This window comes from Pistacia vera, unplaced genomic scaffold, assembly GCF_008641045.1.
Source record: "Pistacia vera cultivar Batoury unplaced genomic scaffold, PisVer_v2 Contig189, whole genome shotgun sequence".
Taxonomy (NCBI): domain Eukaryota; kingdom Viridiplantae; phylum Streptophyta; class Magnoliopsida; order Sapindales; family Anacardiaceae; genus Pistacia; species Pistacia vera.
In genome coordinates, this window is record NW_022195989.1 from 771,323 (window position 1) to 789,885 (window position 18,563).

At 42.4% G+C, this 18,563-nt stretch overlaps 1 protein-coding gene across 1 annotated transcript; it reads left to right on the plus strand.

Moving 5' to 3' along the window:
• Positions 1-7,117: 7,117 nt before the first annotated feature.
• Positions 7,118-8,953, plus strand: LOC116127086 (phospholipase A1-Igamma1, chloroplastic-like). Its single transcript, XM_031412758.1, has one exon. The coding sequence runs from the start codon at positions 7,260-7,262 to the stop codon at positions 8,835-8,837; it is 1,578 nt and encodes a 525-aa protein (XP_031268618.1). The 5' UTR covers positions 7,118-7,259; the 3' UTR covers positions 8,838-8,953.
• Positions 8,954-18,563: the final 9,610 nt, after the last annotated feature.

Sequence of the window (18,563 nt, forward strand, 5' to 3'; positions counted from 1 at the left end):
GGCATAGCCTAATCGCTCCATTTCTGGATATCGCATCTTGGCATCCATCAGACGCTTGCTCGCATAGTACATTGGCCATTGGACCTTTTCCTCTTCCCAAATAAGGGCTGCATTGACCGCGAACTGAGAGACGGACAGATACAGGAGCAAGATCTCTTGCGGAAGAGGCTTGGACAGGAAAGGTGGTTTCCCAAGGTGTTCTTTTATACTTTGGAACACTTGTTCGCACTCGCGAGTCTACTCGAACTTCTTATTGGCCTTCAGAACATTGAAGAACGGTAAGCAGCGATCTGTTAGCCTCGATATGAAGTGACTTAGTGCCGCTATTTGCCCATTAAGACTCATGACCTGTTTTTTGTTGGTCGGGCTTTCCATATCGAGCAGAGCTTGAACTTTCTCGGGGTTAATTTCTATTCCCCATTGGTTAACCATGTATCCTAGGAATTTACCTGACGATACTCCGAACGAACACTTGAGAGGATTCAGTTTCATTATGTACAATCGGAGGATATCAGACATCTCAGCGAGATGCGATATGTGATCTGCAGTGACATGGGATTTGACCAGAATGTCATCTACATAGACCTCCATTGACTTGCCGATCTGGTCGGAGAACGTCCAGTTAACCAATCGCTAGTAGGTCACGCCAGCGTTCTTGAGGTCGAAGCGAATAACTTTGTAGCAATGTAATGACTGTTTTCTACTCATGTTCTCATAAAATATGCATATTAAAATAGCATAAAAAGTTGGGCCCAAAATTTTCTTTTATTAAACATTTACATTCTTTGTACAAAACTCATGTCATATATAAAACTATGAACAATAAGGTGGACAGTGTAGCCATTTCCCCTCGCTTGCCGACATCCATTCGACCGTGTCCTCACCTAGATCCTGCAAAAACATAGGAAACAACGGGGTGAGCACAAAACAATGCTCAGTAAGTAAATCTTCTACTCATCTATCCCCGTAACTCTTTCCCCTCAATTCTTTCCTTACAATTCCCATTACTCTCTTTGCTTTCCCTTTCGGTTTCACTCCCTCTGTTTCTCTTTCTTTTCTATTAACTCTCTCTCTAGCAAGTCATGACCCCATCTGATCGGAGGCATGGCTGGGACTCACTCCCACTCTCTGTGACTTTTACTCATTCTAGCCGATCAGACTCGGTTATGCATAGATTCGGAACCCTTGGCCGTGTGAGTACATAAACTCTCTCTCGGGTAAACTCGGGTATAGCCCTCATTCATATGCACTCTCACGGGCTACACCACTTCTCTCTCATACTCATGCCACTCTCTCAATGCGGCGTACATGCGGGAATACTCTACCCATTACTCACGGGTTCCCTATCGCACAACCTACTCTATTTTCTTGTCTAGCCCTACTTTCTCTTTGATCCCTAGTGCTCATCCTCTCTCTTTCGAGTAGCTTATACTCAATTTTTCTATTCTTTCTCTACTTTTTTTTCTCTTCTCTAGTGCATAATTAATGCATATAGATGATTCATGCTCATTAATGCACTTATGAGATGTAATTATGCCATGTAGCAAAAATTAAGGCTTTCTACTCTTACTCATGCTTCTCTTGAGCATTTCATCATACAACTCATGTGCATATAAAGCTCTACTTTAACTATAACTTTTCTCTTTTCTTTAATCATCCAAACAATGGGAGAAAACTCCCTCATAATCTCTAGATTCCTGTCAAATAAACACACTTCCATAAGTGTTGCACAAAACTCTCTCCATCTCCTATCAACCCAACTCCACATCATAGAAGTTTAACACTTCTCATATCCAAACATATTCAATAATCATACATAACTACTAATCTCATCTCATCTCATCCCAACAAATATAAAACATACATATACATACCCAATCTCTACTCAATTAAATTCTCAAATCTCAACTTAGTTAGGATTTACTTACCTTGTGAGGAAATAGCCTCTCTAATACTTCTTCTTTCCTTTGGTAGCTTGATTTCTCTCTACAACTTTAAATAACAACCACAACATAAGACTTTAACCAAAACATAATAAAACTCTCATCTAAAGCAAGAATCCTTACCTTAGGATGCTTTAGATTAAAACTCTACTAAAAACTACTCAAAAAGTCCTTAGAAATCCTTGGAAGATTGAAGGAAATTTGAGAAGAAGTAGAGAATGGAAGAGGCGGTGGAAATGGAGGAAATGAAGGATTCTCTACACTTAACCCTTTTTAGCTCAACTTATACACAAGCATTCCCATTTTGCCCTTACTCTTTCTTGGAATTCCATCCATATCCTCTGATTCCTTACAAACACACCCCCATACTAACATATTTTCCATGAAATTTCCTTACATTTTACTCCCCACTTTTCCTGCTAATTAGGGGTGGAATGGTTAAATTGCCCTTAAGGAAAAATATCTAAAACTTAATACAACTTTTCAACCGACCTGTCATAGCAGCGAAACACTCCAGCAGCTACTCCGTGGCTGTAGCACCTCTTCGCCGCGGCGAAGATTCTTCATCGCCCCGACGAAGCCTGTAACACAACATTTCGCCAAGTCTTCATAATTTTCAGTGCAATCACTCAACCAATCCAATACATCCATTCAACCAAGGGCCAACCAAACCAAAAATAACAACATATAAGTTTAATTGAAGCTGAATCAATGAACATTTAAGCAATACAGCAAAGCTTAACTACGTACCTCAGGAGCGTTACAAGCAATACAGCCCACGATCTGAAATAAAAGATGTATGCTCTTCGTCTGGCTCGTACATTGAAATTTGATTATATTCCGAGTATGCGTCCATAAAACTTAGCATCGTGTGCCCCGAGGTGGCATCCACGAGCTGGTCAATTCTTGGCAGAGGGAAGCTATCTTTAGGACAGGCCTTGTTGAGGCCGCTGAAGTCGACATAGGTTCGCCACTTGCCATTGGGCTTCTTTACCAGAACCGGATTGGCAACCCAGGTCGGGTAGAGTGCCTCTCGGATGGACCTGTTTCGGAAGAGATTATCCACCTCTAATTTTAAGGCGGCATATCGCTCCGGATCCATTGCTCTTCTTTTCTGGCGAACTGGCTTGGCTTCGCTGTCGATGTTCAACGCATGACAAATGATATTCGGGTTGATCCCGACCATATATGCATACGACCAGGCGAACACATCGATATTTTCTTTCAGGAAGTTGATTAGCTCGAAGGCGAGCTGGGGGTTGAGACTGCTTCCAATCCTTAACACTTGGCTCGGCTCCTTCAGGTCGACCAGTACTTCGAACAAATCCCCAACTGGCCCACTGGAAGGGCTTTCCTGAATTCGAGGATCCATATTATCCTTTGTTGGGCTAGGCTAGGCTATGGCTTGATCCGACTGATCGCTATAGCTTGTCGGCGAATACTATGCAAGATGCCCTTCCCTCTGCACGCCATCTGCACTGCTTTTATGTAACAGTCACGAGATGCGCTTTGAGATTCACTAACTTCTCCTATCCCCATCGGGGTGGGGAACTTCATCTTCAGATAGTATATAGAAGTGACTGCCTTGAAGTTTCTCAATAGAGGTCGCCCTAGGATCCATTAAAGGTAGATGGGTAGTCCACGACCAAGAATTCAGTAACCTTAGTCACTTCGTCATAGTCACCCAACGTGACTAGGAGTTGGATCGTTCCCTTGGGGATCAGGTGGTCCCTTGTAAAACCATAAAGAGGGATCAAGGTGAGCTTCAGGTCGGTCTCGTCCAAGTTCATTCTTTCGAAAGCGTCTTGGAACAGATTGTTCACAGCGCTTCTGTTGTCCACTAGCATTCTGCGGACGTTATGGTGCCTTATGAGGGGCGTGATCACAATAGCGTCATCGTGAGAATGATGCAAATGAGATGCATCCTTTTCGGAGAAGGCAATCGGCTCTTCTTTGCGAACTTTTTGTGGTCATTGTGACGTGTTCATCACCCTAATTGGGTCGTGATGAGCCTCGCGAGCATATCTTTCTTGGGCATCTCGTGTGTTGCCTGCGAGGTGCGGCCCTCCAAAGATTATTTTAACACTACTATACCCTTTGCGATCACGACGTTTTTTTCCTTGCTCCCCTTGACTCTTCTCTTGCGCGGGAGCGGAGTCGTCAATATACTCTTTGAAGTGCCCTTTCTTGATGAGCTCTTCGATTGCCTGTTTTAGAGCTCGGCACTCATCTGTGTGATGCCCATTATCCCGATGGAAGCGGCAGTATTTTTTATTATTTTTGGCTGTCGCGGGAGTTTTCATGGGCTCGAGCTCTCCAAGCAGGCTAGCTTCCTCGGATTTATCAAGAATAGCCAATACAGATGCGTTCAGTGGATTGTATTGGTTTCTATCGCGATCGTGACGAGGGACGGGAGCATAGGACTTTTTAGGCTCGTAACGAGGTTTATTTTCTTTTTGCTGATTGTCAACGTCCCCTCTGCAATCAACTCTTCTATTATCCCCCCGACTAGGCATACTGCTTGAAGCGCCGAGGTCGCGACGGCATAGTGCCGCCAATGAATTTTCTATCCGAAGGTACTTCTCCGCAAGGTTATAGAATCCTGTGAGGGAAACATCGTCCTCAGCCTGTAATTCTTTCCACAGGTCAATTTGTGGATGAACTCCGGTTATGATGAGAGTCCGAATAGACTATTCGGGAGTATGAGCCACCTTGTTGAGTTCTCTGTGGAAACGGTCAATGTAGGACTAGAGGGATTCATCCCTTTCTTGCCTTATATTGTTGAGATAGCTCAAAGGTATCGAGAACTTTTGATTTGCTTGAAAAAGGCCTTAGGAACGTCGCACTCATCTGAGGCCACGAACTGATTGATTCCGCTGGGAGCGACCTGAACCACCGTTTGGCATAAGAGGTCAAAGTCACTGCCAAACAACAACATTTTGCTAGATCTGAGACCTGGTGAAGCTCCATCAGGTCGTTAAATTCATATAAATGATCCTGTGGATCAAAATTTCCATCAAACTCCCGCATGTCGGGCATCCTGAATCCTGGTGGGAGTGGAACGACTAACACTTCGGGAGAGAAGGGGGACACAGATGATACCTGCCCTGTTCATTTTGCTGAGCTCTTAGTATGTCTAGAGCTCGCTGCAGCTCCTCAATTTGTGGTAATGGAGCCGTTTGGGGATTGCTTTCACTCATGTGAGTTTGACCATCGCGATTACGATTGAGGAAAGTCCGGAGGTCGAGTTCCTCTTCGCCTGGGCCAATGGTTCCGGCCACTCTTGACACACGCTGGCTAGAGGCGTGTGATGACGACGAAAGGTGCAGAGTATTTTCACGACCTTCGCGGTGGTAAGAACCACCCCGCGAAGTGTGGGACCCTCTCACACGGTGACGGTCAGGATCGTTTTGCTGACGGTGATAAGAACTGCCCAGTCTAGTACTTTTATGGGTGTGTACTTGCAACGTGGCATGGGACAGCTCGGGCTACGTCTTTTCACTGAGTCTCAACGAGACTGGTATCCTGTTTGGTACGCAGTCGGTGTTTGCTGGCCCTTTGGAGCCCGTGGGCTTGTTTTTTGCCACTTGATTACCCTTTCGTCTACGCGCTGCAGTGCTCGCGGCACGGGCTATTTCCCTTTGATGTGCTTTCGCGTGACCTGCAGGCGTTTTTGGCGGTTGCACCGCCGCAGCTGACTTGAATGGCACGTCTTGGTCCAAATGGTCCAATCTTCGGCTGACCGTCTAGAGAGTATTGTCAAACCTCTCCAGGTAGCTTCTGATGGCGAGGTCAAGCTGTGAACTTGACGGGATCTCCCCCGCAGCATTTTGCGGGGCTGAAGGTTTTTTGGAAGAAGTGTCCCCCTGGACTTGGGGGAGCCCCTCGGCGCCCTGGTTGGTTTGCTCAGGTTCTGGTTGGCGGACCATTTGCTATTGTAGGACCGGTGAGTTGGAGATTCTCCTGATGAAGGATGAACACTAAATCAGGCTCTCCTTCTAGCGCCAAACTGTTGACGCGTGATTTTTACACCAACGAAATACACGTGAAATGTTGAGCTGGCCCAAAAGGAACAAGTGAATGTAAAGGAAAATGACAGTAAATACAATGGAGATAGTTTTTAAAGTGGTTCGAATGCTAAGGTAGCAAGTCCTACGTCCACTGATGCTTATATTGATGATACGGGTCAAGTCACTTTAGCTGACTGACTTTACAATGGTAATTCAAGGTATCAAATGCTGAAAATTCTAGAGAGAGAGAGAGAGAGTAGCTAATTAAATGTAAAATATGCGAATCCCCTTCAATGAGAGGGGGGCTCTCAATTTATAGAGGAATAGATTGAGGCAATTATCACTGAATCTGTGAGTTTGTGAGATTATCCGTGCAAAATTCTTCTTTATGTCACATTGCCCACCTTCTATAGTGATTTGTGTGATTTGGAGCAAGGATTGGACACGTGGGATCATCATAGCCCTTGTCTGGCCTAGCACGCGCCCACTATTCTGACAGAAGCAAGCTACGAACGTTCCCATGATCTGACTCTTACATGCTAAATTTGACTCTTATATGCTGACTGCACCAGCCCTTACATTTTTTTTTTTTTTTTTTTTTTTTAGGCATAACAAATTTCATCATAAATTAATTAAAAACGCGTTTTAAAGAACTTTCCTGTCTGTAGCACATGCATGCAGATAAGTGACGTATAGAATAAAATAAAACTAATTTTTTAATCTGAAAAATTGCCAGCAGCCTTCTCTCATAGATGTGGAAATTAACAGGAGCCTTCTACTTTGACCAGTCAAATTAACGCAGGACTTACAGATGAGATAAGAGATAATTATAAATTTATATTTACCCCATGAGATAATGGCTTGCATCAATAATTTATATTCTAATTAATCCCAAGACAATTGCTAATAGACAATCCTAACACTGATCAAATAAGCTTAAATAATTCCAAAATTAACAAATAATAAGATAAACATGAGCCACCATTGGTCCATTCTCCAATATTTTACTAATTAAATAATTTTTTTAATTTCTGGCCCTATTGACTATTGAATATGAATTAGTTCAAGGTTGAATTTTATCAGAAACTTCCCAGAACTCTGTGAGGACATGCCAGGAAGTAGAAGCTCCAGAATTGTAGCCTTTATAAACCAATCCCCTCATAGATATAATATAAACCCATCATTTATTATCATTTACACACCAAATCCAAAAACTTCAGTTTCTTTTTTATCTTCAAACTCAAAACGCTTTCCCAGTCTCTTTCTTCTTCTTGAATCATCTTCTGTTTATCAGATAACTATCATAATGGAAATGTCACCTATGAGACATGTTAAAAGGGATAAGAAATCAAGTGTAAGAAGAAGCAGAAGGAGGGTATGGAAATTGAAGATTAGTCTCAGTTGGAGTGCCATCAAGAAGGCAGTAATGGGGAGCTTCAAGCCTCACCATTTTCATCTGAGCTGCGGCCCAAGCATCAAACAACTCTCCAACATCGGAGTCCATAAAGACGCCATTAACGCGCCTAATCGCACAAAGAAAAGCCCCACCAAACCTCTGGCCGCCCTCCTTCTTAAGTCGTATTCTGCTTCTGATTTTATTGACTATGGCGACCACATGACTCCGACTAAATCCCCTAGAGAAAATATCTCAACAAACTGGCGTGAAATCCACGGCCAAAGAAACTGGGACGGTCTTCTTGAACCACTCCATCCCTCACTCCGACGAGAGATAATCAAATATGGAGAATTTGTGGAAGCAACTTACGATGCCTTCGATTTCGATCCCTTATCAGAATTTTGTGGAAGTTGTAGATATAATAGCCATAAGCTTTTTGAAGAATTAGGCCTTACTGGGAATGGTTACAAAGTTACCAAGTACATATACGCCATGTCTCATGTAGATGTGCCTAAATGGTTTGAGAGGTCCGAATTGGGCCGAACTTGGAGCAAAGATTCAAATTGGATGGGCTATGTCGCAGTGAGCAGCGACATAGAAACCGAAAGAATTGGCAGGAGAGACATAGTCGTGGCGTGGCGCGGCACTGTGGCGCCAAGCGAATGGTTCATGGATCTCAAAACAAAGCTAGATAAATTCGGAAGTAAAAAATTAAGAATCCATGTCCAACACGGGTTCCTCAGTATCTACAAATCCAAGAGCGAGAAAACAAGATATAACAAGCTAAGCGCGTCGGAGCAAGTGATGGAAGAGCTGAACAGACTAGTAAATTTTTTCCAAGAAAGAGGCGAAGAAGTGAGCTTAACGATTACAGGCCACAGCCTCGGAGGCGCATTGTCACTGCTCAATGCATATGAAGCTGCAACTACGTTTCCTCATTTATTCATTAGCGTCATTTCATTCGGGGCGCCAAGAGTTGGCAACATCTTCTTCAAAGAAAAGCTGAGTGAATTGGGAGTGAAGACGCTTCGAGTTGTTGTGAAACAAGATATTGTTCCGAAACTGCCAGGACTTGTGTTCAACAAAATTCTTCGGAAGCTGAATCCGATAACAGAGAGATTGAACTGGGTTTACAGGCATGTTGGAGTACAATTGAAGATTGACAAGGTGATATCGCCTTATTTGAAGCAAGATTCAGACTTATCAGGGAGTCATAATTTGGAACTTTATCTTCATGTTTTAGATGGGTATTTGAGCAATAAATCAAAGTTCAGATGGAATGCAAGGAGAGATATTGCATTGGTGAATAAGAGTGGTGATATGTTGATAGAGGAGTTGAGAATTCCAGAGTTTTGGTACCAATTGCCTCATAAAGGACTTGTGTTGAACAAGCATGGAAGATGGGTGAAACCTGGAAGACAACCTGAAGATATTCCTTCTCCATTTCCCATTGAAGCATCAACTCGTGTCTTAGCTGTATCTACTTGAGGAAATCTTTCTAAATTAACAAGTCTGAATTTTTAACAGATTTTTTACTTTAGTTTTATTCTTCATTTGATTTGTATTTCTACCAGAATTGTTTATAAATGAGTAATTAATTTTAATTTCTTAAATTTACCCGCAATCAAGACTGGATGCAGCAAATTTATATTGAGGGTCGATGTTCATATAATCAAGTAAAAATAAAACTAGATAATGGAATTGATGTGATCTGTGCTTTTGACGTGTCAAATGTGACTGGATCTTATTCTTTATAAATTACAGGAGTTAAGAGCCACGAATGTGACCATAGTCCTCTTGCCACAATAATATATGTATAACCTACAACTAGAACATATTACAAATGTCAAATCCCATAATACCATATAAAATAAATGAATTATTATTATTTTGAAAAACTAGCCAACTTCAAGTTTTTTTTTTTTTTAATTGAGGATATCTGAGCTAACTTAAACGCACCTTAATTAATCTCTCAAGGCCTTGAAGATAACAACCGGATAAGTTTCTAGTGACCCCTCCTATCAAGGGTTGAGGTAAACGAACTCAACCTCTTAAATAATACACTCAAAAATTTTAATTAACCACTCAATCATCAAATGATGATTTTTAGAAAAGAAAAATCTAACAAGGAAAAATGAAATTTGGTAATGTTATATTTCAATTGGCTAACAATATTACGGATGATAGAATGTTAAAAAAATTATAGCTAAATAGTAAGAAAAATGGAATCCATGTTTTTAAGCCAAACCTTAAATCTTCATAAAGAAAAAAAAAAATGATACATATCGATCATAAAATATTTAGGCATGGCAATGTTTCCTGGGATTTCGTAGACCCATCCCGCCCCGCCCCATATGGGGCAAGGAAGCCTCGGTTTTTTTGGAGATAGGGGCGGGGGTGAGGGGTGTTTTAATCCCTGTCCTTGGGGATGGGGCGAGGGTGGGGGGTGTTTTAATCCCTGTCCTTGGGGATGGGGCGGGGGTGGGTGATGTCTTTCCCCCGCCCCGTCCCGTATATAATATATAAAATTAATATATATATATATATATATATTCAGTAAAACCTCGCTATAGTTATAATGGTGGGACTAACTAATTTTATTACTATCAGAAGGTTATAACTTAATAGAGGTGTAGTTACAAAAATTATAGTTTTGATTTCTTATTTTATAATTCATGTTTTAGTGGTACAGTATTTGAATTTCAATTCATATTTTAGTAATATTAAGATTACAATTCAACGCTTCAATTGCCTACTTTTGAAAAGGATAAAAGATCGTTTCTTATAACCAGCAAAAATAAGTGTCATTGATGGAACTGTAAATGTAGTTGATGCATGGTCAATTGATGTGAAACCACAAACAATTGTCAATGGTTTTAAGCACTGCAAAATTAGGACCACTATTGTTAATGAATTGTAAGTTACAAATAAAGTAGATGAGAAGAATAAAGAGTAATGCTAGTGTTACTCACTCCTCTTACTCACTTCTCTTACTCACTTATGGAGAGAAGTGAGTAAGACTAGTATAAGATTCCCACATCACTCATTCTCCCCATAAGTGAGTAAGAGAAGTGAGTAAGAGAAGTGAGTAAGGCTAGCATTACTCCAGAATAAAAGAGTCATTATAGGATTGAGTGATCAGATTCGACAACTTCACTACACTAATCGAATGAATATTAATGTTTTATTCGATTATCCAAATGAGCAACAAATCGTGTATGTTTTAACCAAAGGAGAAATCATTGTCGCAATTAGACAAAAAGAGAAAGGAAATAATCCTAAGGATAATAGTACGGAAATACAAAAAGCCTTGTGCCATGAAGCTCTAAACATGCTTGAGAAACTAAAAATATTTTTGCTTTAACAAGATGGTATTCATGCTAACGAGCTATTTTACGTACTCATAAGGTAAAAGATGTTATAACAACTCTAAAGCATAAATCATTGTCCCAAACAATTTTAAATAAATATTTTATTTCATTTTAAACCTTTAATTTTATATAATTTTTTTTTTTTTTTGTAATATACAGATAATTATTACTATATAGAGGTAACTTTCCTTAAGACGGGAATTATAAAAATTATAACTTATTACAATGTAAAGTTTATTCTTATTTATAACTATCCCAAATTTGGATTAGAATTTTTTATGACTATGTAGAGTTTATTCCTATATAAAGTATCACTATAAAGAGGTTTTACTATATATATATTTACTTTTCACTAATATCCTTATATTTCACCTAATAACACAATTATCCTACCTATATAAACCCATATTTTCCCAATTTCCCTCATGCTAAACAATTGAACAAGAACAAACCCTGACCCATATTTATATATAATTAATTATGTCTAAACGATTAATTTAAGTGTTTGTCATATGGATAAGAATTAACTATTGTGTTTGATAATGTTTAAATTAATTTATGTTTATATAAAATTAACGAAGCAAGGACGGACCTCCAACATTCCCCTTTGGGACGGGGAAGAGGAATTCCTGTCATCAAGGATGGGGAATGATTTTAAGGGGGGGATGGGTATGGTGAATGAGATCCCCACCCCATTGTCATACGTAAAATAATATTCTTTAATTTCCCCAATAATTTTGGCCATGGGCCACAAATGAAAGGCCTAGATACCAAAAGGCCTTAATAATTCAGGTATTGGTTTAGTTATTCCCATATAAAACAAAAGTAATGTTATATTTACACCACTAATCTTGTTATATTTACACCACTTTTTACACCATGTTCATTTTACTAATAATAATTCTATTATAATATTATAATTTTTAAATAATTAAAAATTTATGTAAATATGACATATATCACAATATAATGTAATGAAAATGATGTAAAAAATGGTGTAAAGTAACGTTACTTGTAAAACAAAGATCAAAAAATAAATCTAAGTTACATTCATAGGATTCTTCTTCAATCATAACCACTACATCCATAATTTACTATTGATAAAGATAAAAAATTATCAACTTGCTGATTAATTAAGTAGGTAGCTGGGCGGCCTGGTTGGCAATAATTAGGTAAGGCAATTAATATTTAGGAAATGACACTATACAAGCCAATAATTTGTACAGAAATCAAAGTTGTTTGTAGCATTCCCCCAACACAAAATAATATTACAAACAACTCAGCGACATGGTCTCTATCAACAAATAATTAATCTTAAGTTCACACAAGTTCAGCTACTACCTTTACATCAAACAAACGACCCTGACCGTGAAACTTGAGATAATGCGTCTTCAAACTGCTCATCATCAGCCTTTTCATAGCTCAAGCTTGGTGGAATGTAGGACCTGAACACCTGCTCCATGTTAGGCGTTTCCTTCAGTTCGTGGCAAGCAACTTCAAGGGCCGTGTTGCTGAAAGATCTATAGAATTTCTTGCTACAAACATAGGCAAAGAGCAAGGACAATATCGGAAGTGGAATTATAAGTGGAGTAAAAGGGAATTTCTTCACCCCAAAGTAACCGAACATGGTAACCTGGTAGAGTAGCAGCGAGGCAACAACTCGCGCAAAAATGTGTGGCCAAATCCTTCCATAGCTCTCATATGATGGAACATATACTTTGAGTGCCTGTTTGTTAAACAAATAGGCATAAAACATAACAAAAAACATAATATGGAAAGAATAAAAATATATCAATTACACTCTTATCATGGGAGCACCACAACTCTTGGCTAGCCTGACGCGCACCCACTATCCTGACGGGGACAGACGATGGTTGTCTCAATGATCTGACTTTTGTGGGCTAAATGGACCTGACGTCAGCCCTTGTATTTTTTGGGCATAACAGAAGTCCCCTAGTTTTTAAGGTTTGAGGATTGAACCTTAGAAACTATAGGTCATGCCGCAACGGGATGATTTCTGGAAATTCTAGTCTGTTTGAAAATAGATTGGAGTGACATTTTTGTGAACGCGACCTCACATACTCATGGTTAGCAGAGGGCGAGTGACCTGGACTCGTTTGACGTCACACGTTGTTTTGATGAGAGGGATACATTTAATGAAACAATCCCTGCGCTGACAGGTGTGTTTCTTGCGTGATGAATGCCAGCCAATCGTATTTAATGCGTTGCATGCTGGAACAGTGCACTTTACTAGAGCATTGAATGCGTTGTACATTGGAACAACGCCCCCTATCAGAGCATTAAATGAGGATTTGAAGCGCAATTAATGCTCTGAGAGAGGATGGCCGTCGTTTGAGCTTTTCAACTGGAAGGGTGAAAGTTTGACTTTATCCAATCGTTTCGTTCACCCTTCTTTGCTGATGAATGACATGTGGTCAAGATCAACGGCAAGAAAGCTTTGCCGCCCAAACGTCGTTTCGATTCCGGGAAATCCAAATGCCGATTCACACGCTATAAAAACCTGAAATCGTTCTCAGGCAATGCCACCAGAGCCTTTTTCACAGAGAACAAAAGACTTTCATAAACCAGGAACCTTTGTCTTCCAAACCTGCATTTTTCCGGCGTTTGAAGCAGAAACAGTCGTCATACTCCGAGAGGTAAGGGCTTCTCTGCCATTGTTTCATTATTTTCATGAGTTAATGGCATTAGTCTTTCGATAACCCATCGGAGATGAAACGCCCGCGTCGGGTTCGAGCCATGAATGGTGGCTCGAATCGGGATGTTAGGGTTTTCCTTGGGAATTGGGGAGTCTATTTCTCCCACGTCATCGTATGAAATAAAATACGGAGGCCAAATAACCTTTCTGCTTGTCGCTTTTACAGAGTGGCAAAATGGACCCGTCAGCATCCAGATCCGAGCAGGGAACCAGTTCATCCCCGCAGGGTGCTCCTAGCATCCCTCTTGAGGTTTTCTCGGTACTTACCGAGGAAGAGCTCGAGAGAGTAATAAGCCAATATGGTATCAAGGTGGACATTTTCCATGACCTGACGCATTCATCGTGATACCCTTCAAGTGGCCTGGCTGTGATCTCCGAGGAGATTATCAAAGGTGGAGGACTTATCCCCCTGCACCCTTTCATCAGGTCGTTCCTGGACCACTTCGGGGTTGCACCGATGCAGCTGACCCTGAATGCGTACGTCATTACTGTCGCAATGTACATCGCGTGTTAGGAAAATAGGATGGGTGAGCTGACCGCCTTGGAGCTCGGCTGCTCGTATTTTCTGAAGAAGAGCAAGGACAAGGACTCGTATTACTTGTCCAGGCGACCAACCATTACCGACGGGATACACAGTTATCCCAGCAACGCGGGGGCCTATGAAACGAAGTTTTTCTTCTTTCGTTATGATGGCCATTGCCGCTTCCAGGAACCGAGTATGCCTCTTTCTTTTCGTTGGCATTTTTGCTTTGCTTTGGCAAACTCATCGCGTTTGAAGTGTGTTCGTTCTAACGACCTGATTTTTTTTTTCTTTCTTTCCTTTTTGACAGTTAACAAGACGACCGAAATAGGGCTGCTCCACGATAAGAGAAGGATCCTGCACTTCGACTCCCTACCTGAGGACAAGCACGACGCGAAGAAACTTGTGACGACCGCGAATTTGCGGAAATACGGTTTCTTTAACAAAAGCACGTTGTTAGAGCCTCCATCGAGTAAGCTCTGCTAACCGATTCTCTTCCTAGTCGTGGCATAGAATGCCTTCACTAACGTTGTTTTGTATGCAGCAACCATGCCACCGAAGGAGCCAGAGCAGCCTCGACGAAGGCCTCTTAATTTTCCTCGGTCGAAGAAAGCCAAGGCGGCCGAAGCTGCTCAAACCGTCCCCTCGGCTGGGGGTGCGACCTCGGGCCAACCAGCGCGACCTTCCGGAACTTCTCAGCAACCGCCTACAGAAGACGCGCCAACGCAAACCACGAAGGTCTCCCAACCATCGCCTGCTCGCCCAAGGATGAAAACAATGGCTCAGCGAAAGAAAAGGAAGCAAATTCAGGTCGAGGAGTCAGAGACCGAATCTGAGGGCGAGCAGCTAAAGAGATCGAAAAAGGGCGTTGGAAGGAGGTCGGGCAAGGAACCGATGGTTGACGCGGCCGCTGCTGAAGGCGCGAAGAAGGACACCCCAATGTTGGACTTGCTAGGGAACCTGTCGGAGTACCTGCAACTAGTGGTTTATACCTTACTAGAATGCGGACTCTCGGAATCATTCGAGCAGTTCACAAATTTTAACGATGTCGACCTGATGTCCACGTCGGTCCAGCATTAAGCAAGGTGAGCGAGCTGTCCTCGATGAGGACTATCCTTAGCTTCTTTCAATTAACTAACTCTATCTTTCTTTGTTCGTAGACCCTTCTCGCCATGCGAATGTCTCTGAAGAAGGCTCAATTGGGAGCTGCAAAGGGGGAGGTTGCGTTGAAGGAAGAGAACACAACACTCAGGTGAAGCCTGGAAGCCGTTGAAATGGAGAGAAACTTATCTTCCGAATCGGCGAACAGGTTCCAGAACGAAAGGGACGCGGCTCTTCGCACAGTTGACTTCCAGAAGACGCAGCTCGAGAAGTAGGGAGAAGAGGTAAAGGAGTTGCAAAGGACCATAGCCAGACTCTCCAGGTAGGCCGAGGAGAAGGACCAGAAACTAAAAACGACCTCCCTACAGGTTGGGTGAGCAGAGCAGGAGAGAGAGGCTTCTGAGAAGCTAAGGCAAGCTCTTGAAGTTGAACTTCAGGAAAGTCAAGGGAAAGTTGCTTCCTTGACAGAGGAAATGCAGAAGCAGGTTGCGGAGGTCGAGAAGAGGGTTGCCGAATAGGCAATCGAGTCTATTTACGCCTTGAGGCTGAGGAATCCGTTACTCGACATGTCTGACCTCCCGGAGGACTGGCGCGAAACACTTATGACAATGGTACGGGAGGATGATGAAGCAGCGACCTCCCAAGCGGGTGGTTCAGAACATGCTTCGGGCAAACCCTTGGCCGACCAGCCTTAGGACGTCAAGGTCGCTTCTTTAGGAATCAACTTAGGGTTCTCAGCCATGTCTTTTTTCTTTTTGCTATACTCCTTATTAATAAAATTCACATTTTTAACTTATACAGCTTCTGTTCGTTTCATTGTAGATGAGTGCTTTCTGATTGCTTACATTCATTGAGTCAAAGATAACATAACTCATTCGCACGAAAAGGATCACATACAAAGATTGCTACAAATGCCCAAGATAAAATTTTTACAAAGAAATGACTTACAAAAATTAGAAATTAATTTACAAGGAAAGCTGAGTTCGGAAGTACTGATAGTATGGCCGAAGGTGCTCAGCATTCCAGGCTTGGGGTACCTTGGAACCGTTTAGCCTTTTGAGGTGATAAGTCCCCGGTTTGATTACTTTATCAATGCGGTACGGACCTTCCCAGTTCGGCCCTAAAACTCCCGCACTTGGTTCTCTGGTTCTGAGAAGAACTTCCTTTAACACCAGGTCGCCGACCTGGAAGTCTCTTCGTCTGACCTTTGAATCGAAGAACTTCTTTGTACGTTGCTGATAGGCTGTTATCCTTAGCGAAGCCTTGCTGCGATGTTCTTCAACAAGGTCTAGGCTCGCCCTTATGAGGGCTTCGTTGTCAGTCTCATTGTACGAGTCTCTCTGAAGTGAACCAGTTCCTACCTCAATAGGAATCATTGCTTCGCAGCCGTATGCCAGCGAAAAGGGGGTTTCCAAAGTGGAGGTTCTTAGAGTTGTTCTGTATGCCCATAGGACTTTAGGGAGGTCATCAGCCCAATTTCCCTTGGCTGCGCCAAGTTTGGCCTTCAGAGTGTGCTTGATGGTTTTATTGACAGCTTCAACTTGACCATTTGCTTGCGGTCTTGCGACAGAGGCGAATTTCTTATAGATGCCCAGCTCGTCGTAAAACTGTTTGAATTCCTAGTTGTCGAATTGTTTTCCATTATCTGATATAAGTGTGTGAGGAATTTCAAAGAGGCAGACAATATTCTTGAAAACAAAGTCTTTGAGTTTTCTGGTCGTGATTGCGGCTAGCGGTTTGGCTTCTACCTATTTGGTGAAGTAATCTACCGCGACCACGGCATATTTGACTCCTCTTTTTCCAACTGGCATAGGACCGATGAGATCGATCCCCCACATAGAAAAAGGCCAGGGGCTAGTCATAGTTATCAGTTCGTGAGAAGGAGCTCGCGGTATGTTGGCAAACCGCTAACACTTGTCGCACCTCTTTACAAAGTTGTAAGCATCATCTTGAATTCGAGGCCAATAGTACCCTTGAGGAACAACCTTGTTCTCAAGAGAGGAGCAGCGGTGTGATTACCGCAGATCCCTTCATGAATTTCCCTCATGATGCAGTCTGCTTCTTCGCTGGTTACACATCGGAGGAGAGAGGCACTAAATCCTCTTCTATATAGCTGGTCCCCGATGAGGGTGTAACGTGCAGATCTTGTTTGCAGGACCCTCGCCTCGACCTTGTGGTTTGGCAAAATCCCATTCCTGAGGTACTCGAAAATGGGAGCCATCCAGGAATCTGATTGCATCACATTCACGGCCTGTTCGGTCGAGCTGATACTTGGAGCCTCAATGAACCAAACAGGGATGCTATCTGGAGCTTCTGAATCCAACGACGAGGCTATCCTTGCCAGGGCGTCTGCCACAAAGTTGCTATCTCTGGGAATCTGAGTGATTTCAAAGTGCTTGAACGGCTCGAGTGCGGCCTTAGCTTCTTTCAGATAACGGACCATGTTTTCTTCCTTGGCCTGATATTCCCCCAAAATTTGGTTGACAACCAGCATGGAGTCGTTGTAGACACTGATCGCGATCGCACCCATTTCTCTGGCCAATCGCAACCCGGCGAGCAGAGCTTCATACTCAGCCTCATTGTTGGTTGCTTTAAATTCGAATCGAAGAATGCCATGAACGTGGGCCCCTTCGGGGCTCACGAGGAGGAGACCTGTACTGGCCCTTTTTCTGTTCGATGACCCATCGACGTAGAGGCTCCAAGTCGACAGGTTTTGAATACTTTCCTGGATGGCTTCGCCAGGCTGTTGCTCACTTGGAAGATAGGAAAATTCTGAGATGAAGTCAGCAACTGCCTGCCCTTTGATAGTCGATCTTGGCTTGTACTTTAGATCGAACTGACTCAATTCCATGGCCCATTTAAGTAATTTACTCGATGCTTCTGGCTTCTAAAGGACTTGCCTGAGTAGGTAACTAGTCATCACATGTACAGTATGGGCATGGAAGTAAGGTCGCAGCTTTCGGGAAGTGATCAGCAGGGCATAGGCTAATCGCTCCATTTTCGGATATCACATCTCGGCATCCATCAGACGCTTGCTAGTATAGTACACTGGCCATTGTGCCTTTTCCTTTTCCCGAATTAGAGCTGCACTAACAGCGAACTGAGAGACGGACATGTATAGGAGCAGGATTTCTTTTGGAAAAGGCTTGGACAGGAGAAGTGGTTTCCCGAGGTGCTCTTTTATGCTTTGGAACGCCTGTTCGCACTTGGGTGTCCACTCGAACCTTTTGTTGGCCTTTAGGACATTGAAGAACGGTAATCAGCGATCTATTAGCCTCGATATGAAACGACTAAGTGTCGCTATTCGCCCATTAAGACACATGACCTGTTTTTTGTTGGTCGGGCTCTCCATATCGAGTAGAACTTGAATCTTCTCGGGGTTTATTTCTATCCCTCGCTGGTTAACCATGTACCCCAGGAATTTTCCTGTCGATACTCCGAACGAACACTTGAGAGGATTCAGTTTCATTCTATACAGACGGAGGATATCAAACATCTCGGCCAGA